The sequence below is a fragment of the Alosa sapidissima genome, chromosome 14 (genome assembly GCF_018492685.1).
Source record: "Alosa sapidissima isolate fAloSap1 chromosome 14, fAloSap1.pri, whole genome shotgun sequence".
Classification (NCBI taxonomy): domain Eukaryota; kingdom Metazoa; phylum Chordata; class Actinopteri; order Clupeiformes; family Clupeidae; genus Alosa; species Alosa sapidissima.
In genome coordinates, this window is record NC_055970.1 from 23,343,193 (window position 1) to 23,369,089 (window position 25,897).

The 25,897-nt window shown below is 40.4% G+C and overlaps 1 protein-coding gene across 3 annotated transcripts; it reads right to left on the reverse strand.

The window, feature by feature from the left end:
• Positions 1 to 20,363: 20,363 nt before the first annotated feature.
• On the reverse strand, positions 20,364 to 25,897 carry LOC121681454 (Golgi-associated plant pathogenesis-related protein 1-like). 3 transcript variants are annotated; one of them, XM_042061208.1, is made up of 6 exons: positions 25,782 to 25,897; positions 24,960 to 24,977; positions 24,547 to 24,774; positions 22,553 to 22,630; positions 22,187 to 22,339; positions 20,364 to 20,572 (listed from the first exon to the last, which is right to left on the reverse strand). In XM_042061208.1, exons 2-6 carry the CDS (start codon positions 24,964 to 24,966, stop codon positions 20,559 to 20,561), a joined length of 480 nt encoding a protein of 159 aa, XP_041917142.1. In that variant the 5' UTR covers positions 24,967 to 24,977; positions 25,782 to 25,897; the 3' UTR covers positions 20,364 to 20,558. The 3 variants fall into 3 exon arrangements, with proteins under 3 accessions (XP_041917142.1, XP_041917141.1, XP_041917140.1); XM_042061207.1 differs by lacking the exon at positions 20,364 to 20,572 and adding an exon at positions 25,133 to 25,281 and having other exon boundaries at positions 21,919 to 22,339; XM_042061206.1 differs by lacking the exon at positions 20,364 to 20,572 and having other exon boundaries at positions 21,919 to 22,339.

Below are 25,897 nucleotides of genomic sequence, written 5' to 3' on the forward strand. Positions count from 1 at the left end.
ACAGTCAACTGGCCTAAAGGTTTTATAACCATATCTCCATAGTACCAATTGAGTGCTTTGTATTTCTTCTTGGAGACTAGCATAAAGACGTGTGAGCCTGGTAAACATGTTGCTATCTCCCCAACATTCACTCTCCTCCCAATGATTTCATGGAATCAGCACCCTCCAAACAATACTCTGCTTCCTGTAGGCAGAAACCACTACCTGTTGCCGTTGCATAACCTTAAGTAATGACTCTTTGAAAGGGCGTCTCATAGAGAAGGTGTAGTCTCCTAATGATTAAAAATAGCCAAGTTTTTTGCCCGCCTAACTTGCCTGATATTTCCACTATAGACTTTGTTATAGTTTTGTTCAGACTGGACTCTAACACAATACACCAGCAATGTCAACCCTATTTATATCAAAGCAGCTTAAAGATGCCGTTAGTGATCGGTTTAACTACATCCCTCCATTGTGAACTCCTGAATTAAAGTGCTAATTGGTTAGGGCTCAGTCTGAGACTCCCATTTACTGAAAAAGGATTGAATAAAAACAAGCACTGAGAAGCTCTGAAAAGACTGCTGCAGGACTGAGAGGGGAAATTGACAAAAACATGTATGTGACCTTTTATACATCAAAACTGATATATTTCATTCCAACAGAGGTATGAATTTTTACCTCGAATGATTCATTCACAGCAAAAAGCGGTCAAGCAGGTGGTTATTGATCGAGTGTCTTAGAATGTGTCAGTTTGTTCAGATTAATTTGCTCTATGGCAGTGGTGGAAATCACATCTTTATCTGAAGCATGTGAGCTGTCCAAGCAGTCCAAGGCTAGATCGCCTTCCTTTGAGTCCACAGTTCCGCCATTAGCAAGCTTGACCTCTCCGCACATGTCTGGCGGTTATTTGATGTCAGCTGCCGAGGTAATTAGCACCCTGCACCAACGTGAACCTGCCTGCCCGTAACATCTCTACACGCCCACGTAGTCAAGCTGCACTGGCCCAAAACAGAGCCCAGTAAACCCCCTCTGTGTGTGTGTGTGAGTGTGTGTGTGTGTATGTGTGTGTGTGTGTGTGTGTGAGAGAGAGAGAGAGTGTGTGTGTGTGAGAGAGAGAGAGAGAGAGTGTGTGTGTGTGTGTGTGTGTGTGTGTGTGTGTGTGTGTGTGTGTGTGTGTGTGTGTGTGTGTGCCTGTATTCTCCTTGTATCTTGCTGTGTGTGTATGTGCAAAAGTGTGTTTGAGTAAAAAGAGTGAATGTTTGTGTGTGCGCACACACACTCTCCTGCCTTGTTGAAACACACGGTTCCTTATTAGCTGAAGCAGCGGGCCTCAGACTGGTGAGGAATTTGTGCTGGCCAGGGCCGGAGGCCTGAGGCCGAGTCGTATGAGTCGGCACACTGATGTGAACATGAATTGAGAGCCAGTGCCAGATACAAGGTAGGAGAGAGTGAGAGAGGGGGAGAGAGGGAGAAAGAGAGATAGAGAGATAGAAAGAGGGAGAGAGAAGGAGGGAGAGATAGAGAGAGAGGTGGAGGAAGGGAGAGAGAGGTGTTTTTTGTCCCAGGACAATGTGGTTCTGATAAGAAAAAATATGGCTGTTGTGTATCAGGCGTTGGTCACATGTGTAGTGTAGGCATTTCTAAGAGTGTTACCACTGTCAGGAATCCAAAAGGTCTGAAAAATGTTTTCTGAAATCTTTCCAGGTTTGCTGTGTGTGTGTGTGTGTGTGTGTGTGTGTGTGTGTGTGTGTGTGTGTGTGCGTGTGTGTGTGTGTTTGTTAGTTAGTAGTGCATGTTAGTTTATATATATGTGTGTGTGTGTGTGTTTGTATGAGTATTTCACAGGGTAATGCCCTTCACACCCTTTTCCTGTTCCTTCAACAACTGACGCCATGGTGGGAAAGCAGCTCCTACTCCTGCTCATATTTTATATGCAAGCGACTCTGTGCCATCAAACTTTAACGCCTACAAGACATGGAGGAGTCCTTTTTATAAATCCTCTCTGAAGATCACCGCTAGGATGTGAACCACCAGAAGTGTGAAGTATGTGTGAGAAAGATGCTATTTTGAGCTAATAGCCAATTACTAGAGTTGTCAAACATTACATTCCAAAGGAAGTAAAAGCGTGTAAAATTGAAATGATTAGAGTGGGGACAGAAGCCCATGATAGTATGTTGTCTTTTTTTGTCATATACAGGAGAGTCAGTCCCCATATTCCTGACCATCTGGTAGAGTAATGTATTCATATTCAAAAGCTGTGCTGCTGGGGAGGTAGACCTCTGAGTCTTGTGTACTCATTTGTGTCTATGTGGCACCTCCAGTTTGCCATGAATTGTTTATGTCGATCCTAAAATTATGATCCAATCCCCTGATGATGTGTAACCTTGAGAGACAGGAGGTAGCTGAAATTGAAATAAGCAAAAGTAAGCAAAGAAAGAAAGTTAGAAGTCTGTGTGTGTGTTTGTGAGTGTTTGTGTATTTGTGTGTTAATGTTTGTGTGTGTGTGTGTCTGTGTGTGTGTGTGTCTGTGTGTGTGTGTGAGAGAGAGAGAGAGAGAGAGAGATAGAGAGAGAGAGAGAGAGAGAGAGAGGCGGGGGGGGGGGGGGGGGGGTTGTGCGAGTGTGTCTTCCAACCATGATGTTCTGAATTATTAATAGGTATGACCCCTAAGGAGGCGTGCACCTCTTAGGTGTCATGCTTGTCGTCTGAAACACTCAATGCATAGCGCAGTGCAGATCACATGGGAAGGCTCACTAGAGTTCTGTTTACACAGCCAATTTCTACACTATGATGTTTCAGACAACACAAAATGATTCATGAAGAACCAATTGCAAATGTAACAGATTTCATTCTTCAAGGCCCACTTCCGAATCAGACACAACACAACCCCTTGGCTCTTGCTTTATTCACATGTGCAATGGCAGAAAGTCTTTGCTGTGGAGTGGGCTAAAACTACATGGTCACGGACTGGAATAATTGTGAAACACTCCTGAAATCATTGGAGTAAAATGTGTTCAAATAAGGGGGTAAATTAGCCTTTCATTCTGTAGGATCCCAAATATAGGATCACTTTGCAAACAAAACGGTAAGATAAGCACTAAGAAAAGATTTCAGAGCTATGAATCTAAGAGCAGTCAGTTTTAACATTCATTAATTAGTGCTTCTAAACTAAAAACCTCCCTCCGTTTTGTGTTTCTATCTACGGCACAGAAATAGAGATTGTATTAATTATCTTTCCCAATCACAGAACAATATGGCTTCATCAGATGGTAATCTTACCTGGGAAAAATTACCTGGAGTAGCGTGTGAAAAACAATGTCTCACTTCTAATGTGGTTTATTATTATTGACAAAAACATGCTTCAGTGAGCAGATGCTGGACTTTTATTGATTAAAGCATTTCATGCCTGAACACAGCAGATGAAACAGGTGCTGTTGAGTTGTGCAATAGAACAGTTTTTCTCTGCATTAAGATCTAACATGCAATCTAGTCCCAAGATTAATTTAAAATCCATTACTTTTTTTGTTGGACAAATGGAAAGGTTCCACATGATTTCAAATGAATTTGTGCTCATTTCAAAAATCATCCAAATGAGAAGCAACAACGACCCCTTTGATTTCCCATGGGTCCCCAGAGAGCTTAAGGAATATCGCGTTTTTGTGCTTTTGTTTGAATGCCTGAAAGCCTGAATCGTCCTCCCTGTGACTCGCAGCCTCAGACATTCTTCTAATGGACATTGTTACATATACCTTATTTGTTAGATAGGTGAGCCAAACTAATGCTAAGGCGCATACGTTGGAATTTCTCCTCTAACATAAACACTGTCTTTACATAGTCCATCAGCACAGGTTTAGGAGGAGACAAAAGACTGCAAACTGTATCAAGAGAATGCAGAGTGTTTAAACAGGAATGCTCGCAAAGTCTAACAACTGGCTCTGACAGTCACTGGTATGTTAAGACAAAGAAACTCTATCTAGTTGTTAATGGACTCATGTCTGTAACCACTCTCCATGGTAATGTGTGCAGATTCTTGTGGTCACATTCATAAAAACTGCCTTGCTCCATTGTTTTGTAAATAGACAATGTCTGCAGGAAGATAACCCAAGTGGGTAACACTTTATTTTAATGTGTCGCTGTTACAGTGTACCTACCTAATTAGGTACAGTGGTACAACCTGTGTAACAACATGTACTATCAGGTACTATCATTGTACTTGCATTATGTATTTGTGGGTACCTACATATAGTTGTTACATTGTAATACTGAGTGCTTTTACAAAACTTTGCCAATTTGCCTAAATTTTCATCAGAGGCAAAGAGCTGACCTGAGACCTGCTGGATGGGGTAAATCTGGTCATGATAGATTTGATATACAAACCATTCTTAGCTCCAGTCAAGGCCTCATTGTCTTCAGTGTACATGTAACAGCCGTGCTGCTACAACCTTGTTACTCTTTGATACAGTGGAATAAACCTATGAAGTGTACCAGTTAAATACTTACAATTACATATTACATGTATGTTGTGTCATTGGTGTCTTGGAACATGTCTGCCATTACCCTACATACTGTAGTACATGTATTAACTGTGTTGGTACACATTTATTACTCTTTTGATACAGTGGAATAAACCCATTAATATAAAGTGTACCAGTTAAGTACTTAAATGTACATATTATATACATCCTGTCAATGATGTCATGCATCCTGTAATTGATGTGTTGAAACGTGTCTGCTGTTACACCACACAGTACATGTGAATTAGTAGACCTGTTCCAAGACATCGAAGACACAACATACATGTCATATGTACATGTAAGTAATTAACTGGTACACTTAAATAGGTTTATTCCACTGTATCAAAGAGTAACAAGGTTGTAGCAGCACAGCTGTTACAGTACATGTACACTGAAGACAATGAGGCCTTGACTGGAGCTAAGAATGGTTTGTATATCAAATCTATCATGACCAGATTTACCCCATCCAGCAGGTCTCAGGTCAGCTCTTTGCCGCTGATGAAAATGTAGGCAAATTGGCAAAGTTTTGTAAAAGCACTCAGTATTACAATGTAACAACTATGTGTAGGTACCCACAAATACATAATGCAAGTACAATGATAGTACCTGATAGTACATGTTGTTGCACAGGTTGTACCACTGTACCTAATTAGGTAGGTACACTGTAGCAGTGACACATTAAAATAAAGTGTTACCCCTAAGTGTTTGGATTCTTCAGTAGTACAATAATCAAGTATTTAGTGACTATTATCTTGCATAACAGTGGGTATTGTTGAATAATGTATTGGAATTCTTTTTGTCATATGATATTGTTTCGTTTATCCTCTGATCAGTAAAACAACCACAATAACAACAAACTACAGTATGTAAATTCCATTCAGTAGCCAAGGTAACAGCACAACAATTGTATCATTCAGTTAGTTTGTTTCATATCAAATTTGCAAATGCATTGCTTTCTGAATACTGTAGGTAGCTTTGGTTGCTTAGAACTCAGGAGAAAACATATTCAGGCTGTAAGGCAACAATTAGTTTAAGTATAATCAAACATGACCTCTAAAACTACAAAACTGATTAAATTCACACTTCTCACACCGTTAGGACTATTAGTTTTGAATATCACCTTGCACACACTGAAGGATACAGAAAAAGCACGGTGCCACAAGGGTTTTCAGTATCAGGTTGCATCTCTGCCAAGGATTCATTAAAGCATTCATCCAGCGTTTGACATTGGCAGGCACCCTATTTTTCTAGTATCAGAGCGCAATGCATTTAATTGAGCAGTTTATTATCACAGAAAACACAGTGAATAATTATCCTTGGACAAGTGTTTACTTTGGCCCTCATGATTAATGAATTCTTTCTGTTTTCAGAATTTTTGTGCATCACTGTTTGATTAATTTTACCCTGTCTTACATTTCTGGAGTAAAAATATTCATGCTATTTCAGGAGCAAAAAAAATATACAAAACCCACAAACCATCATATGAAAGAAATGTACAGTACGTGTGTGTGTGTGTGCCTGATACATGCATGTGATGAGTGTGTGGTTGTGTGTGTGTGTGTGTGTGTGTGTGTGTGTGTGTGTGTGTCTGGCTAATTTGCTCTTAGTGCACGTGCAGTGAACATAACAGTAAACAGTCCGTCTGAACGACAGAAATGCAGTTTCTCAAAAGTTCAGAATTGTTCCAAGACTTTTATTTAAATGAAAGTTCAGAACTGTTCCAAGACTTTCAGTATAGCTTTAAATGAAAGTTCAGAACTGTTCCAAGACTTTCAGCAAAAAATATAAACATATTTCCCCTATCCTAGCATCTCTACACTGGCTGCCTGTTAAAAGTCGCATTGACCTGAATATATTAAAGATCTCCTAGTCCCATATAACCCACCTAGGCCACTATGATCACAGAATACTGGACTTTTTGTAATCCCAAGAATCTCAAAAAGTACAGTAGGAGGCAGAGCTTTCTGCTACCGCACACCCCTCCTCTGGAATAATCTCCCTCCCTCAATTCGACTAGCAGACACCCCCCCCTATTTTTAAGTCTAGACTTAAAACACACCTCTTTAGTGCCTCCCATAGATAGGTATGGTTCAGTGTGGAACAGTGTGAAACTCATGCGTGCGATGGTGGTCACTGACCATACCTGCGCTGGTGTTGACTACCCTTCACCATGCCTTAGTTATGCTGCTATAGCATAGTGCTGTCATGGACTTTTCATGTGTCAGGCCGTACAACCCCCCCCCTCTCAACTCTCTCCCCTTCCCTCTCTCTCTTTCAACTCTCCCTCTCTTCCCTATTCTCACTATGGTACTGTATAACACTATAGTACCACTGACATACTTATTGATATTAACCATTTTGATTTAGAGTAATACTAACCTACTCCTTCTCCTTCTTCCCCCCTTACTTCACTTACCTCACTTGACTGGTGATACCATCACCAGTCATCAGCCATCCTTGTGTTTGGCCCTTATCTCACTCATTTCTCCTGAAGTCCCATCCCTACGACTGCCCTATCATCGCCATCGAGACATGTGTAATGTTTTGGCGCGCTATAAGTGAAATTAAATTGAAATTGAGTATTAGCTTTAAATGAAAACGGGCGCTGGCTTTAGATCCTGTTCTGCTCTGCACACTGGCAAGCAATGAGGGCACCGATCTAGAATCCATTTTATTCCCCCTCCCTCATGGATCTCCCCATGTTCTCTCTGTTGAAGAGCTTTCCCAGAGGCATCAGTGCCAGGGTGATGTTTGCACTGCTGGCTCAGGCACCTGCCAGGGGACGCAGGGGTATTTGGACAGAGAAACACGCTCGTTCAGGGTCTCAAGCGCCCGTCTGTCTGTGCCACAATCGCGGGCACTGGCGTGGCATGATATAGCCAGGCACTTAGATAACCAGGGGGTAATGTGGCACAGGCTGCACCACCTGGCAACCAGGGGGAGGGGGGACAAAAGACTGATGGGTGGATGTGAAGCATGGCATGGCAAGATGCTTGGCTCACACACACACACACACACACACACCACACACACACACACACACATAAACACACACACACACTCTCAGATGGCCCCAGTGAGCTGCTGCCATCTCCTCCATTTTTGTCCTCTGAGTGGAGAGGAGTATGAAGGCTCTCTCTCTCTCTCTACTTCTCTCTTTCTCTCTCTCGTTCTCTTTCTCTCTTTTGTTCTCTTTCTCTCTTTCTCTCTCTCTCTGTCTTTTCATCTCTCTTCCTATCTTTCTCCTCTCTGTCTTCCCTGTTGCCTATATTTACCCCCCCCCCCTTTCTCTGCCCCCCCACCACCTTTCTTTCTTTTCAGAACAGAATGTTCTTTGTCCCTATCACCCTCTTTTTTCTCAGCCTGCCTTCCTCTATCATTCTGTCTCTCATTCCCTTCTCTCTCTGTCATTAACATGGTTCTCCATCCTTGCTCTTCCATCTGTTCTGCAAGCAATCTGGAGCTGAGTGTCAGACATCAGAAGCCGTCAGTGGGCTCTGTGCTCTCTGTGTGAGTGTGTGTGTGTGTGTGTGTGTGTGTGTGTGTGTGTGTGTGTGTGTGTGTGTATGTGTGTGTGTGTGTGTGTGTGTGTGTGTGTGTGTGTGTGTGTGTGTGTGTGTGTGTGTGTGTGTGTCCTGACCATACATACCCATCACCTTCCACAGAGCCCTACCTGAGGCTTTTTCCTGTCCCACATTGACACCCCACATCAATAAGGGGAGATGGTGAGTCACTCATTTGCTACATCAGTGGCACTGGTGCACTGCAGAGCTACAGGGGGAGAGTGGAGAGAGTGGGGAACAGTCCCCACACATTGGACAGTTTTGTTCAACCACAGTGAAGCGTTTGAAGTCTGAGGAAGGTGCTACCCCTACAACACTGGGGAAAAAAAGGGGAAAAAAAGAAAGTTTTAGAACTTCTCTAGCTGGTTTAGGTGTTAAAAAAATGAATGAAATAAAATTGTGACTGATCATTTAATCCCTCTGAAATAGACGTGGAACCCACCAGTATTCTTACCTCATGGTTTTGTTTTGTTCCAACCATAGACTGTATGGTTCCAACTGAAGTCAGAAGCCTGGCAACCAAAAATGCAATCAAGTTGGCTGCATTTTATTTATGTGCAAGGCTATTTACATTTATATGAATCTGACCTCTTTCCAAATGAAAACATTTAACTGAATCAATATTCCTTAATATCACACCAGGACTGTTTCGTGAAATCAATAAACAATAATGCAGTTCTGCTGTGCTTTAATTTTGCTAAGCCATATCAAGGTGGACGCTTGGGGTTGGGGTCAACAAAGCCATAACAAAGATCAATACCACTCTATTTTAACTGGCTGAAATAAGATGTAATTCTGCTGTAATACAAGTGTTCAGCTGGAGGGGGATTAACTTCCACCCCAAAAAAATCCTGGTCTCTTTTTTTGCACCAGTTTATCATTGTCAGTGCAGAATGATTAATGAGACAGATCTTTTAGTAACAGGAAGTGCTTCTCTGTGTGTTGCGCTCTGTAGATGAGGAAGAGGGAGGAGAAGCCTTATCTCCCCACTGAAGGCGTCACCCTGTCAGTGGTAGCTGATGTCTGCAGTGAGTCAGCAGACGCGTGCCGGCCGAACATGCCCTGCTTCAACCACGCACAGAGCGTGTCATTTCCTCCCGCCTGGCCTTAGTCAAGACCACGCTGATAATGGCCTAGGGCATTTGTAGATATGGCCCAATAAAGATTTTTGCAAGAACTAATGCATGAGAGTGCTGTTTTCAACTTTGTTTTCTCAGCCTAGACCAGACCACTTCAGGTAACACCTAATGAAGTAGCATACAATGAGGTTTTACTCATTTCAATTCATATTAATGTATCAATTAATCAGGATTATTGAAGTTATTTTGTCAGCAAGATGCAAGGCATTATTCGTACGGGCTCGTTATTTCATCATTTCCACCTGTCTTCAGTCAAAAATCCACAGGTTAACACATACAATAAGCTTTGATTCATTAATACTGATTAAATGCTGTAGTTAGTGACACATAAAATATTTACTACAACAATTATTCATTCTTATGTGCTGCCTCATTCAGCATGCTCTGAGTACGCCTCAGTACCAGGATCTGTTGCTGCCCCACAGGTGCTGGTTTATAACAATTGGATTCAGACTCTCTGTTTAAGTCTGTTTAGGTACACATTGTCTGTTGATGAAAGTAAGCCATTCTAAATCCTCATTAGGATCCGATGGTTGTAAACAAACAAAGGCTCTTGCCACGGGCAGAAAAAAAAAACATTATGCTAGCGCTTAGTGCCTTAAGGACAGGATTTAATGGGATAAACTGACAACTCAATTTGTTAATAATAATAAGTATAAGTACATATACTCTTTTGATCCTGTGAGGGAAATTTGGTCTCTGCATTTATCCAAATCCGTGAATTAGTAAAAACACACAGTGAGGTGAAACACACATTAATCCCGGCGCAGTGAGCTGCCTGCAACAACAGCGGCGCTCGGGGAGCAGTGAGGGGTTAGGTGCCTTGCTCAAGGGCACTTCAGCCGTGCCTACTGGTCGGGGTTCGAACCGGCAACCCGGCAAGTCCGAAGCGCTAACCAGTAGGCCACGGCTGCCCCCAAATGCTTGAATGCTTAGATATGCTTGATGGAATTATAATTAGGCACCTTTGTATCCTGAGATTTGTGATAGCACTTATTTCAGTCTTTGATGCAGAATCATTATGGACATACATACTGAAAGGCAAGGTAAGTATAAGGTGATTTTAGTTATACTGTAGCACAAGTCCTTCACATTAGCCATTCAAACAGTTGCGTGTATGTTTCTGCTTTGTGCCAGAACAGAACATATTGATGTAACCTTTGGAGCCTCGGGTTCGTACTCTATCAAATTCATTGGTAAAATGTGTTGCTCCACAGTGGCAATTTGTAAATCATGCCCAAGCACATTCACCACAATACCTTGAAATCATTCTATCCCAGTTTTCTTATCTTAATACAACAGCTTTGTTTGCAACTTGTTATAGGGAAAATTGTGTGCCTTCCGCAACCATAGCCTACCCTTGTACTGAGAAGCAGCCTTACAACACACAGAATCACAAATCGCTTTTTGTCAATTGAATGTGTAATAGCCTACTATTTGTATTAAATTATTTAATATTACCTTGTCAGTTGACATGGCTCTTCGGAAATTATCTTTGCCAGTTTGTAAGCAAATCCCTCTACCTTGCCATGGGGGAAGGGTGCTAGCCATTAGTGGTATTTACAACAGTTGTGTAAAATACAAATACTTTACAATGGCAGGGGGAGCCCAGTAACAAGAAGAAAAAAACAAACAAACCTGCAATGGATACCTTTAAAGCTTTTCAAGTAAGGGTATCAATAAGGTAATTTTCTGTTTTTGGATTTTCACACACTGCACAAAAACTATTCATAAATGCCTTTGCCTCATTACAGACTAAGAAAGTACAAATAATTTACATCAGTGAATCAGAGAATCCAATACCTAAGTTCATTAGTGTTTCTGTTCTAGTTTTCTTTCCAGAGAATCGAATATTAATGGTTCAGGACATGGTGAGTTGCTCTTTGATCTGGTGAACACGCGAGGCATGTGTTTGTCTCGTCATTAGTTTCACTGGCATGCAGCAAAGTCATTCCATTCCGCTTGTCATTCAGAATGACTTCATCTACCCCAGACCTTACTTTTATTTCACACATTGATATTTCACTTCAACACTCCTGACTTCAAGATTAAAGATTCCTTTATTTGTCATTTTTATGGGCCAAAACCAAATTGCATTTCACACATCCACCAGTTCAAGAGTGCAGTACCAACTAAGACTATAAAATAATGAGCTAATAAATAAATAAGAACTCAGCTACAATAAATAATTGAATTAATTAATAAATAAATAAAAAACATAATTTATTTAAAACATTATAAAGGGAACAGTCCCTGATATGCAGTTCACATTCTCTGGTTTAGCAGTCTGATTTCTGTGGGAAAGAACCGGGGAGTTAATTTGATGCTTCTGTATCTTTTTCTGCGTAAGTGTGAACAGGCTATGGGGGAGGGGGTGGAGTCCTTCATGATGCTGTGGATGTCCTGCAGTCATGGCAGCGAAGCACCAATCATTTCTTTAGTTTCAATAGTTCTCACTATCCTGTTCAGTTTGTGTCTCTTCTCTGCGTTGCTGTAGCCAAACCATGAAGAGATGCAGTAAGTGAGAATACTCTTGAATACAATCATGGCTGGGATGGGAATGTCCATCTTCTTCAGCCTACTGTTGTGTGATGAGGCAGACAACTGTGGTGTTGTCTGCAAACTTTATGACGTGGTTGTTTTTGAAATTAGCGTGTCTCCGTCAAAAAGTCCATAATCTATCGGCAAATGCACACCCAGCAACAACAACTTTTCAATGAGCTGTGTTGAAAGCCGAGCTGAAGTCGATGAGGATCCTGGTGTAAGTGTTGTTTTTTTTCCAGATGAGTCACAGTGAGATGGAGCAGGGTGGAGATGGCATCTTCCATAGACCGGTTCGCTCTATTAGCGAACTGCAAGGGGTCCAGATTGGCTGGAAGGCATGACATGTGTTTCATGACAAGCCACTCAAAACATTTCATGGCTATGGGGGTCAAGGCTACAGGGTGGTAGTCGTTCGTAGAGACTGGATTTGGTGTTGATGGTAATTTTGATACCATAGATTTAAGACCCAGTCAGACCAATAGTATGAAAAATCAGGAACAGAGTTTATTTACAATGATGCGCATCAAGGGAGAGACAGCATGACTTCACCTAAAGATCCATCAGCTGCTCTAACTAGACAAGGAAATAGTTAGGGTTTAAGTATCCTTCCAGGCTGACAGGAGATGGCGTTGGTCATCCCATCTCACGTGGACTACACTGGATCAGACTCTGATTAGTGGCAACCTGGCAATCCGGAACAGAAAGCTACTGACGCAGCCATGCAGAACAGTAAAACGCTGCAAAGTCATAATATTCCCGCTTATCTCTAACTACAGTCACACACAGATATACACAGGGACAGTACAGATATCATACAGTCATTACATAGAATCATACTTTTAGTATCAAATGCAGAACATTAACCCACATATTGGAATATTGGACATAATGCAGAACATTAAACCACATATTGGAATATTGGACATAATGTTCTATTCCATATTCTCTCAGTGTCTTGGGCACAGGTTCTATGGTGGCACTTTTTAAACAAATGGGCACTCTGGCTTGACTGAGGGAGGTATTGAATACTGTATGTCTGCAAAGATGTCCTTCAGCTGTTCCCACGATCCCTCAGCACACAGCCTGGGACGTGATCTGGACCAGATGTTGGAGAAGACCCTCTTTCCACTGTCTGCAGTCAACTGCAGTGCCTGGTTGGCAGGTGGTAGTGACTGTATTTGTGCTGCTCTGTTAACTGTAACCTTGAACTGGGAGAAAAAAGTGTTTAGGTTATCTGGTAGGGAGGGGTCAATGTCCGTTGTCCGTATGGTAGGCTTGTAGCCTGTAGCTGCCTGGAATCCATGCCATAAGCTCCTTGCATCCTTGGTGTCCCCATATGCTCTCATGAGGCCAACACCCACTGGAGACGACATGCACGTCTATGGATTTGACGCTCAAGAGATAGAACAATCTTCTAAACTCTGACGTGCGTCAGACGGCAACAGTGGTCTTTGCTCCCTTAAAAGTAACAGAGTTCTAAGCTTTGACATCACTTGATACGCGTCAGATGCAAGATCTCAGATGCAGCATCACAAAGCTTCAGCAAGGAACGGCACTGCCCACTTAGCCATGGCTTATCGGTGGGATGCAGCTTGACAGTCACATCATCAATACATTTACTTATAAATCCCAACACAGCCTCAGTTTATTCCTCTAGGTCTACACAGTCCCCAGATGTTGTTGCTTCCTGAAAGATGCTCCAGTGTATACATGCAAAGCAGCCCAGTAGAGATGGAATAGCCATAGACTTGAAGTACAAATCAGTTAACTCCCACAAGTCTACAAAATGATAAATTACAAGTGGTAGAGGGTGGTCCGTACAAGATTGTAATAACATTCCTTTCTCACTTTTTCTGTTTTCTTTACCTTCTAGCACAGGAAAAACATTCAACATAAAATTGCACTATGAAAGACAATAAAACCCTGTAATCTAACTATGATTTGTTCCCCTCTAAGGAGTCTGTCTCTTTCTCCTGGAGACAACAAAAATGAGAATGGAAAAGAGGATAGAAACTCTATACTAGAGCTTTTACTTACGCACCCATCCTGACCATATGGAAAAGAAATACGTATTCAGAAGTAAAAGTGACCGGTTGACCTATTGGCCACATTTAACCTCTTCTCTCTGACTCATAACTTTACTCTAGTCGCCCACACGCCTGGCAGCATATCAAGGATCATTGTACTAATTTAGAGTTCATATATGTCCTTACCAACAGGGGGAGCTAGTGTGCTCAGAATGCGGTTTGGCTTAATTTACAAGGGGGAAAAAATGGGGATGAAAGAATGATAATTGAAAAACTGACAGAGAAAGCTCATATCTAGATTTGTGTCCAACAGACGTAAGACAAATAGATACAAAAACTCTTTCATACCCACTGCACCAGCTTTTATTTGAGTGTTTTTACAAGTACTATTTATTATGTTCTTATGTTTTATATTTATTTATTTATTTATTTTTAATGTTTTTATGTTATATTTTATTTTTTATGTTGTATTTATGTCCACTGTTGGTGAGCCTTCATGTTGTATTTATGTAAATTTATGAATGTGTTCTCTCTGATGGCTGCATAACAAAATGCCCCTTGGGGATAATAAAGACACCTTGATACCTTGATATACCCACATGTTTAAACTAGCACTAGCTTTATTTTTGTCTTCTTTTGATGCGTTTGAAATGATAGCTCATGAACACGTCATGGCCATGTGAATAGTTGCATGAGCTCATGCATGATTGTTGACTTGAAAGCAAAATAATGTGCTGATTTTAGCCTCAGGCTTCAAACTCATTTTGATGGTACACTGACTAATCATAGGGAGAACAACGCCTCTTTCTTTGCCACTGAATGTGTGCCCTGAACACCTGGTTTTGTAGGCTATTATGTAACTTTGGCAGGGTGGAACTCAAAGTGACCCTATTTTATCACTTTCCGACACACCCCAGTGCAATTTCCCAATGAGCAAGGCAGTCCCACAGACTTTCATGGAACGCTGCACGTTAAAAAGTGACTGTAAAGGGGAACCCACCCAGTACACAGAAAAGTGAAAACAAGGGTTGAATACCAGTAAGTTGCATTGTTGCATTATGTTGCTTTGATTAGACAAAGTAGACTGAACAATATCACAAATGAAAATGTAAATCAAGTTGGTTTATTTTAAAACTGTTGCTTGAAAACATCCAAATAAAATGAAAGAACATGTGATTGCACTTTTGCCAAGATTATCAGCATGACAAAACTCCAGTAAGATAATCAAAGGGCTAAAAATCAGATGTTGATGATTACAGATGGATTTTTTTCCAGAAAATATTAATCACTGTGTGTGTGTGTGTGTGTGTGTGTGTGTGTGTGTGTGTGTGTGTGTGTGTGTGTGTGTGTGTGTGTGTGTGTGATTTAGGTACACTGAAGAGTTACAGGATGTAATCAAGAGAAAATTCAAAAGGCTGGCCATTTCAACATGTTTTTTTTGTATCACATCTCTATCAAAGACTCATCTTGTCTAAACATGTTTTTTTTTTTTGTATATCGCATCTGTATCAAAGACTCTTAATCTAGTAGATAGTTTCATTTTATAAGCCACACTCACAGCTAATGAGGGCATGGTAGTTTTGTAGTCTCTCAAATGAACATCACAAAGTGTTAAACTACACTAATATGTAAACATCACAACTGGTTAAATGCTAATCATTTGGATACATTATCTGTCACTGCCAGTGGACAACAAAGGAATGATCTTCCTCTCACCTGGTTCCAGTGGTCACTTTGTATAATTGTATTTGATTTTATTGAGTGTTGCTGGGTTATGAGCCCTGTACATAGGCTTCAGGAGATTACACATTTTCTGTGTAATTTAACAAAGTCAGAGTTAGGCCAGACTGAGGGGATTCTGCTAATGAAAACTACTTCCTGTTTGCTTCAAACACAGTGTGCATCTGTCAACATCTTAGTTCCCTTTCATCACCACTGTACAAATACTGTGGATGACTTCAGAATGAGAGCATTGCCATTTCAAATAGATAGATAGATACTTTATTGATCCCCAGGGGAAATTCAATGATTCATTGATCCCCAGGGGAAATATTCATATATGAAAGTCTGACAAGCAGAAACTAAAACATTAGGCACTGGACCTATTTGGTTTTGAGGTGGAGTCATATCTAATTATTTATGTGTCACTAACAGGAATGCTTTACTATCTATTCCTTCCAAATGGTCACATTTAGACCATCCTCTACAAAAGATATCTACCGCCATCTAGTGCTCATGAAGAGTAAAAGTCATGTGAACACAGGGGGGAGAAAACTTGAAAGGATGCTGAACACAACAAAATGTCCATAATGTAAGCAGACTGACTCATATCTACAACCATAGTCAGAGCAAAACTCAATTAAATTTACTTTACTAGTTTACGGTAATAGAAAAATAGGTAACACTTTATTTTAATGTGTCGCTGTTACAGTGTACTTACCTAATTAGGTACAGTGGTACAACCTGTGTAACAACATGTACGATCAGGTACTATCATTGTACTTGCATAATGTATTTGTGGGTACCTACATATAGTTGTTACATTGTAATACTGAGTGCTTTTACAAAACTTTGCCAATTTGCCTAAATTTTCATCAGAGGCAAAGAGCTGACCTGAGACCTGCTGGATGGGGTAAATCGGGTCATGATCGATTTGATATACAAAGCATGCTTAGCTCCAGTCAAGGCCTCATTGTCTTCAGTGTACATGTAACAGCTGTGCTGCTACAACCTTGTTACTCTTTGATACAGTGGAATAAACTGGAACAGGTCTTGTCTTGGAACAGGTCTACTAATTCACATGTACTGTGTGGTGTAACAGCAGACACGTTTCAACACATCAATGACAGGATGCATAACATCATTGACAGGATGTATATATGTAGATGTAAGTACTTAACTGGTACACTTTATTTTAATGGGTTTATTCCACTGTACCAAAAGAGTAATACATGTGTACCAACACAGTTGATACATGTACTACAGTATGTAGGGTAATGGCAGACATGTTCCAAGACACCAATGACACAACATACATGTAATACTGTATGTAATTGTAAGTACTTAACTGGTACACTTCATTTTAATGGGTTTATGCCACTGTATCAAAGAGCAATACGTGTGTACCAACACAGTTGATATATGTACTATACATATATCAACTGTAGTGAATTAGTAGACCTGTTCCAAGACATCGAAGACATAACATACATGTCATATGTACATGTAAGTAATTAACTGGTACACTTAATAGGTTTATTCCATTGTATCAAAGAGTAACAAGGTTGTAGCAGCACAGCTGTTACATGTACACTGAAGACAATGAGGCCTTGACTGGAGCTAAGAATGCTTTGTATATCAAATCTATCATAACCAGATTTACCCCATCCAGCAGGTCTCAGGTCAGCTCTTTGCCTCTGATGAAAATTTAGGCAAATTGGCAAAGTTTTGTAAAAGCACTCAGTATTACAATGTAACAACTATATGTAGGTACCCACAAATACATAATGCAAGTACAATGATAGTACCTGATAGTACATGTTGTTACACAGGTTGTACCACTGTACCTAATTAGGTCGGTACACTGTAACAGCGACACATTAAAATAAAGTGTTACCGAAAAATAATAGACTCCAAAATTATGTTGTGAAATAATAAATAATAAAGCCTATTCATATACAAATAGGCCTACTGAATCCACAAAAATGATCAAATCAAAAATGTATGATTCAATAGTGGTTTGGATTTTTGTAACTGTGAAATTAAGAGACCCTGAGGAACTTCACTTAATTAAATACCTCTGTGCAATTGCATTACAGCTATGTTATTGTGTGTGTTGCTATCGCTTAAAGGCCAACACCCACTGGCGGCGTCTGACGCGCATCAAGTGATGCCAATGTTTAGAAAATTGTTCTCTCTTAAAGGAAAATTACTCGTTCGTTGTTCGTTGATTATTAAAATATATTGGCGCAATGTATGATTTCCAGCCTTGTTATTTGCTATTGTAGAACTATTTTTTCAGACACCTCACAACCGTGTATAAACTTCCGCTCAATATTTGAGCCTGAAGCATAGATGGTGGCGCAGTAATATCAACGTGCAATGAGTCTTCCAACAGAAATCAATGGGATTTTACAAAATGCCAAATAAAACACGACAGAAACTGTATTTAACACCACTAACCACTCGGTGAGTTGCACATGTTTGAGCCGTGGCACATAAAGTGGGTATGCGCTATATGCGGCACATAGGGACACAGCAACATGGGGGCACCAAAGCGATGGTAAAAAAAAAGAGGTATATTCTATATGTAGCTACTGTTGTACATTTCTAAATCATTTCTGCATTTCCTCAATGTTAAATAACATTTTAGAGGACTAACAGGCTAGAGTAGGCGCCCTATCTCATAAGATTCTATCATAGAATTTGGACAGAAAAGGGAGTGGGGCGCCGTGAGCGCTGAGTGAGCAGGTACGAGTAGTGAGTTATCGTCTGAGGGAAAAGATGGATAAAGCATAGTTGGATCAGCCATATATCTTTTGTGAGCAACAGCAGGCAAAAGGAAGTTATGAGAACCTTTTAGACTCTCTTAAAGTGACAATGCACCATTTAACAATACTTCAAGTTAAAATTGGCAGAATTTCTTAAAAAAATATATTTTTTTAATACACACCAATAGTGTAAATTATTGGGGGGTGCCAATTTGTTGTTGCATACCCCTCAAAAAATGGGTAGCTGCACCCCTGTGTTTGAGCATGCCTGTCAAAGGCGATTCAAAACGAGTCAGAAAAGTCGAGACAGGACCAATCGTCAAAATTTCCTTTAAGCATTAAATGGTGATTTTCCTTTAAGCATTAAAGCCATAAACAGGAATGTAGTCACCAGTGGGCATTAACCCTTAAGAGTTACATTTATTGGCGAGAGAATGCATTTTTCATCAATGAGTTTTCATATTAATTAGGCATGATTATTGCACTTTGACACACAGAGTCAAAACAGCATGGAGTTGAGCTGTGCCTTTCTTTGGTTTATAGAATTCTCTGGTGTGGTAGTCAGAGAGAGAGAGAGAGAGAGAGAGAGAGAGAGAGAGAGAGAGAGAGAGAGAGAGAGAGAGAGAGAGAAAGATCATACTTTAGTTAGACTTACAGTAGTCAAAACAATGCTCCCTGGCATTAGATTACAGTATATAGATTCCCCTTCATTGTAATTGTACAGAGTAGAAGTACAGAGACAACGAAATGCAGTTTGCCAGAAGTGCAAAAAAGCAGAAAATCTTGGACAAGGTATTAAAACATTGGATATTTCCCGAAAACTTATGTGTGATCATCGTACTGTGAAGAAATGTATCGCTGATTCAGGTGGGTTTGTGCAGACAAAGGCATAATAAGGAAGGTTTCTGTCAGACAAATTCATAGGATTAAGAGAGCAGCTGCTAAAATGCCATTGCAGAGCAGCAAACAGGTATTTGAAGCCGCTGGTGCCTCTGGAGTCCCATGAACCTCAAGGTGTAGGATCAACATCCAAGCACAGTAAACATTACTAAGCTCAGACCTCAGCCCTCCTTCCTGTTGTACTACTATCATTCAGTAGCCTTATTACCTGGGGGTAAAAACTATCCCTGAAATGTGATGTGTGCGTTGGGATGCTCTGCAAATGCCTCCCTGATGGAAGGTGGGAGAAGAGATTGTGTGCAGGATGACTAGAATCCTGCATAATACCTAGTGCCTTCTTAGTGCTGCATCTCCAGTAAATGTTTTGGAGCGGTTCAAGTGGAACCCCAATGATTTTAGATGCAGTTTTGACCACCTTTGTCAGAAGATTAAGGTCATGTGAAGTAGCCCTACTAAACCACGATACAATGTTGCCTGTCAGTATACTCTCAATTGTACAGCGATAAAAGTTATGTAGAATGTTAAGGGACGTACCATATTTCTTGAGACAACTCAGGAAATAAAGCCTCTGATGAGCCTTCTTAATGGTTAAGTTTTTCCACATTGAGGGACAGATATTTCTGCAGCACCACATGATCAAGTTACTCACCTCATCCCTGTAGGCAGTTTTGTTATTGCTACCACAGTCCTACACAGTAGTATCGTCTGCAAATTTCACAATACTGTTATGTTAGTGGGATGTTTTGCAATACAGTCATAGGTATTCAGACTATGTAATAGAGGGCTGAGACAGCACCCTTGAGGAAATCCTGTATCCTCCTCCTGCAGATGGAATTGCAGGGGCCCAGGTCTAACAGCTTAGGTATTAAAATAGAAGGTCTGGTAGTATTGAAGGCACTGCTATAATCAACAAATAGCATCCTGACGTATGTATTCCTTCCCTCTAGATGTTGGAGCACAATATGTAAAGCCAAGGATGCAGCATCATCCACAGCTCTGTATGCAAATTGTAGTGGATCAGTGGAAACGGGTATGCTGTTGTTGATGTATGCTTTCACAAGCTGTTCAAAACACTTCATAATCAAAGAAGTCAAGGCTACAGGTCTGAAATCATTCATACAAGTGGCAGTCGTTTTCTTTTTAATTTTTTTAAAACAATTTGTGTGTGTGTGTGTGTGTGTGTGTGTGTGTGTGTGTGTGTGTTCCCATTAGGAGGTACTTCGACGAGCTCCAGATCTGCAGGTTTGCCAGAGGCCCTGACAGAACTGAGGATTTAACAGTAACTGCAATACGGTTGCTGGTGAGGAAGTCAGAAGATGATGCAGGGTGAATGTGGTAGACCTGTTCCAAGACATCGAAGACATCATCATGACCAGATTTACCCAATCCAGCAGGTCTCAGGTCAGCTCTTTGCCTCTGATGAAAATGTAGGCAAATTGGCAAAGTTTTGTAAAAGCACTCAGTATTACAATGTAACAACTATATGTAGGTACCCGCAAATACATAATGCAAGTACAATGATAGTACCTGATAGTACATGTTGTTACACAGGTTGTACCACTGTACCTAATTAGGTAGGTACACTGTAATAGCGACACATTAAAATAAAGTGTTACCAAAACTCTACACTTGCTGTGTATTGTATGCACCCCCTTCATTTTATTGGGGAAAAGAACAAAAGAAAACAAACTACAATCAATCGGTGTAGCATGTGGGCCTGTAGCGATGTTAAGCGGCCATAATCGTAGGATACGTATCCTAACACCCCCGTTCAGCAGCCACACTATCCAGCAGCAGAGATAGGGTATATGTGTGGTGTGTAGTGAGACCCATGATGTGTTTTTGACTGTGTGTGTGTATCTCTGTGTGTGTGTGTGTGTGTATGTGTGTGTGTGTGTGTGTGTGTGTGTGTGTGTGTGTGTGTGTGTGAGAGAGAGTGTGTGTGTGTGTGTGTGTGTGTGTGTGTGTGTGTGTATGTGTGTGTTCCAGTGTAGATGTGTAAGTCAGGACACTAGTAAATTGACATGCACCTAAACTGAATTAATCTAATGAATCTGATATCTACTGTATATTCAAAATAAATTAAATTTAAAAATCTTTCTATTGCCTAGAATATGGTGCTATACCACAAACATTAACTAGGCATGTGAATATCATCATAATAATAATATCCAATATTTTTGAAAGTTTTCAACCAATTACCCAAGGTGTTGTCAATGTCTGGTACACTTCCTGTTTGGTCAGCTGGTGGCGCTAGACCAGGTTGGCAGTTTGGGCATGTGAATATCAGCAGATTTATATTAACCAATATTTACATTATGTAAATATACATTCCAAAAACTAATTTGACTTTATGATCCAATATTTTGTAAAGTTTCAGATCAATCAGTTAAGGCATTGCCAATTTCTGACACATTTTCTGCTTGGCCAGGTGGTGATGCTATGCCAAGCAGGCCCAAGCATGCTGGACTTAAATCTAGATCTGAAAACTTGTCAATTGTCTGTGTTTAGTCAAGTCAAGTCACATTTACTTATACTGTAGCACACTTAAACACAATACAATTGACCCAAGGTGCTCACAGAAATAAAATAAATATAGTAATAAAAACAAAAATATGAATGATTTGAATGACAAAAAATAATAGTAATGATAATGATAAACTGATAATGATTTTAGATAAAAGAAGATATGGTTACTAAAACTACTACTACTATAGGTCTAGAGCAAAATGTACAGTGAAGTTAAAGGTGGCTGTTAATATAATGCTGAAAAGAAATAGAAATAAGATAAATAAACAAACAAGGGGATAATTGATGGACATTAAAGGCCAAAGAAAATAGATCGGTCTTTCAATTTGATTTAAAAGAAAGCTATGGTCAATTGATGTACTATGCTTACCTGCAGGCAGAGGTTGCGTTAAATGAATATTTTCAGTCATTGACAGATTTTTTTTTAATAATGACAGAAACATCAGAAGTCCATTCTTCATTTTGACAATTTTAACCGGCAACACAAACGTGAAAACCAACCTGCTGCAGGCAGGACATTCTTCTCAAAGTGGTCATCGGTGGCTATATTTCCTGCAGGACTGTACTGGCCTACGACAAAGACTGCGTTTTCAACCATGGCAATACCCACACCAACTTCAGTCGAAGACTTCCACACAACTTGGGTAAAGTGGCCTTAAAAGAATAATATGAATAACTGCAGGAGCAGTACAAAATAACAAGACATTTGCCTAGCTTCACATTTCAATTTGCTGTGAAATAAATGAGAACAAAAATAGACTAAGATGAGCATTGTGATATTCTGAAATACAAGTACACAATAAGGAATGTAATTAAATTTATAATAGTCAGGTTAAGTTTAATAGTGTAACAGCTCAGACAGCTTACCTGTGTTAAATCCAAAACCAGGCTTACTAAAATTGTAATCCTTGATCTCGCGGTACCAGACCTCAACTGCCTCTTTTCCTAAAGATATTTACATCCGAGGAACAAAAGACAGACATGTAAATAAAAAAGACTAAACTAACAAAAAGCAAATGTCACCCATTGTCTTCGCAAGTAATTAGACAAGCCGGTAGGACTTCAATGAGATAGTTCACCTACAGAGACATTATAAATAGTTTCTTGAAATTCAGGTTCAGTCACATTACTGAAAAGCATGTTAAACCAAATCCAAAATCTATCCTTAACTTCAACCATACATTGTTATAACAGAGTGTCATCAGATAGTTTGTTTGCCATCTCACCATCTGTAGTCTATAAGACACTTTTCAAAGTATGACTGACAGACCAGCCAAGCCCTGACATATCCCATGTTTTCTGGAGTTCCTGGCAGCTCTATCTCTAAAATTAAATTGATTAATAATTGAATTACTAGTGATGGGGACGAGACCGCCTATGCCGAGTCCGAGTCAAGACCGAGTCTTTGAAGGGTCGAGACCGAGTCGAGACCGAGTCTGTTGGTTTTCAAATACAGTCGAGTCCGAGTCAAGACCGAGTCTTTGAGGAAGCAAGTCCGAGTCGAGACCGAGTCCTTTAGGAGTCGAGACCGAGTCGAGACCAAGACCATAAAAGAATTTCAGTTATTTTTATATTCATAATTTAATATCACCCCAGTTAATAATCAACAGTTAGGCCTACAGACTAAGCTAGATTGGGAATTGTTTAGAGGAGCAGTCTTAACGTCTTAATATGGACTATGCTGACCTACAGACACTCACCGGCAGCAGAGCCATAGAGATAAATAAACGGCTCTGACGGCAGTATCTTTGCATTGCACCATGGGATGTCATATTCAAATAATGTCGGTCCAACATTGCATTTTATTATTATTGTTGTTATGTGTTGTCTGTTTTTTTATATGAACATAAAAAATGCGTTGGTCTCGAGGACTCGGTCTGAAATTACGAGTCCTTCTCCTCCCACTGTGGTCCGAGACCGAGTCAAGACCGAGTCTTTGAAGGAACGAGTCCGAGACGAGACCGAGAAAGCAGAAATTGGTCTCGAGACCGGACTCGAGTCCGAGACCGGACTCGAGTACTACATCACTATGAATTACTAAATATAGCTGCAAGCAGCAATGTGAGGACCTAGCAGTACAATAGGAGGAATTGCGTTGCCATGGCATGAGCAAGTAGTCACAGCAACTTTCATAACAATTGGATAAAGAATGGCTGAGATATCAGGTCATTTACCTTATTACAGCACTCCTAGAGGCCAAATTACGCCAATTTCCTTGTGCGTTCTCACAATCAAGTACCAAGTCCCTGTACCAAGTTTGGACTTCACTCATTAAAGCGCTACTGAAATATGAGCTCACTTCCTGTATTGCAGCACCCCCTATAGAGGCCAAATTAATCAAATTTTCTAGTGCATCATCACTTTGTCGTCAAATTTGATTGGCTGTATTGAGTGAACGCTTTTGAATATCGAAACACCTATAGGAGTTTTTTGTGAGGCTTGGTCTGAAGATCATCTGTGCCAAGTTTCGTGAAAATCAGGGAAAATATGTGACCTGTGAAAACTTTTAAGCGTTTTCGATAAAATCCAATATGGCGGAAGGTCCAATACAGTATGTCAGAAATTGACATCATGGGGTGCGTTGAACTCAGAATCATCCAAGGATTCCAAATATACCTGTTCAACAATACCATGTTCAAGATCTGGTATACGGTTCAAACGTTAAGTGCATGGATGTAATGCCAACTTTGACACATTGGTGGCGCTAGAGCACTTAAGATGCAGTGTGCCAAATTTTACAACTTTTTACCAAACGGTTCTATGGGCTCCCATGGCAGAAGAAAGTAAGAATACTAAGAAACACAATAGGGTCCTGCACCTTTGGTGCTAGGCCCCCAAATAAATTCAGTAAGCAGCCATACCGGTTAGTTTGACGGTTGCAGAGCTGGAGGAGAAGTAGAGGTTCTCTCCGTTCTTGGTTTTGCTGTGCTGGAGGTTTATCTTGCTGCTGTTCTTGTTGGTGCTCTTCAGATGGTCGGCCCAGGCCTGAGCAGACTTGCACAGGGCATCGCTCATGGTCAGGGCTGGCACGCCGTGCTTGGCCCGCAACTCATTGTGGGTCTGCAGGAACTCGGCCTTGAAGCTATCATCTGTCAACAGAGGGTGGTGATGATGGTTAAACGTCTGCACTCTCTGTTTTTGTCAAGACCTGCTGCAGTGTTTTGATGATTATCTAATAGCAATATATTATGGACCAGAAGATAAATAAGATGTACAAAATATTTTACCATATGAAAGCAAACTTTGTTTAAACAAAGAGGGAGAAAGAACCCACCTGCCATTGTGTTTTTGTCTGTAGATGAATAAATAAACAGCACAATAAATAAATTAGTCATTTCAGTTTGCACAACATGACATTTCCATGACAAATTCAGATGTGTCTTTCCAGTTAACAGACTAACTCTAAGAATTAAAATAGTCCCTCATAGAGAGAGTTCAGTGGCTCACCTTTACGTGCGGAGGGTTTGGAAATAGGATGGTTTAGCTGCGCTGACTTGTTGTTGTTGCATTGAGCCTCCCACAGCTGCTTTTATATGTGCTTCCCATGTTCCTCCCCCTCCCCCATCATTTCAACCTGCTGTATGCCTGTGCTCAACCTACAAAGATGCAGACATACCTTTTCATGGCCCGCAGGTATTCTTCCATTGATGGAGAGGTGTGAGTGCATGACTGTGTGTGTGTGTGTGTGTGTGTGTGTGAATGGGTGTGTATATGGGTATATGTGCGTGTAATTATCATCATATAATGAAGAGCCATTTTCTGAGAACAATGCTCATCATTTATTGTGCTAACCATATTCAGGAATGCATTTTTAACCGTCTAAAGAGATGTGATGTTTCCTGAAAGGACTGTTAATCAATGATGAACAAGGTTTTGTAAAACTAAATTATATTTAGCACAACTCAATTCCATTGTATACACAGACCTGTTCCAGTGTCCTAAAATACCTTATTACCTGTCAGAGGTAATAGAGAGGTTTTTTAACACTTTGGAAAGCTCAGTGCCGCCTGAGTGTGTTGAAATGACTGCATTCTTTGTTAATCACAGACCCTCCCAGAGCTTAACCACAGCTTGTTTGTGTGAATGCAACACATACCTTTTTCATGTGATCCTCAGTGTAGTAAATGTAGTCAAGTCGCCCATTTACATAACAAGAGAGTGATACAGCTTACAAGAATTCCTCAGGTGCACAGCATATTACTGTTGCTCATG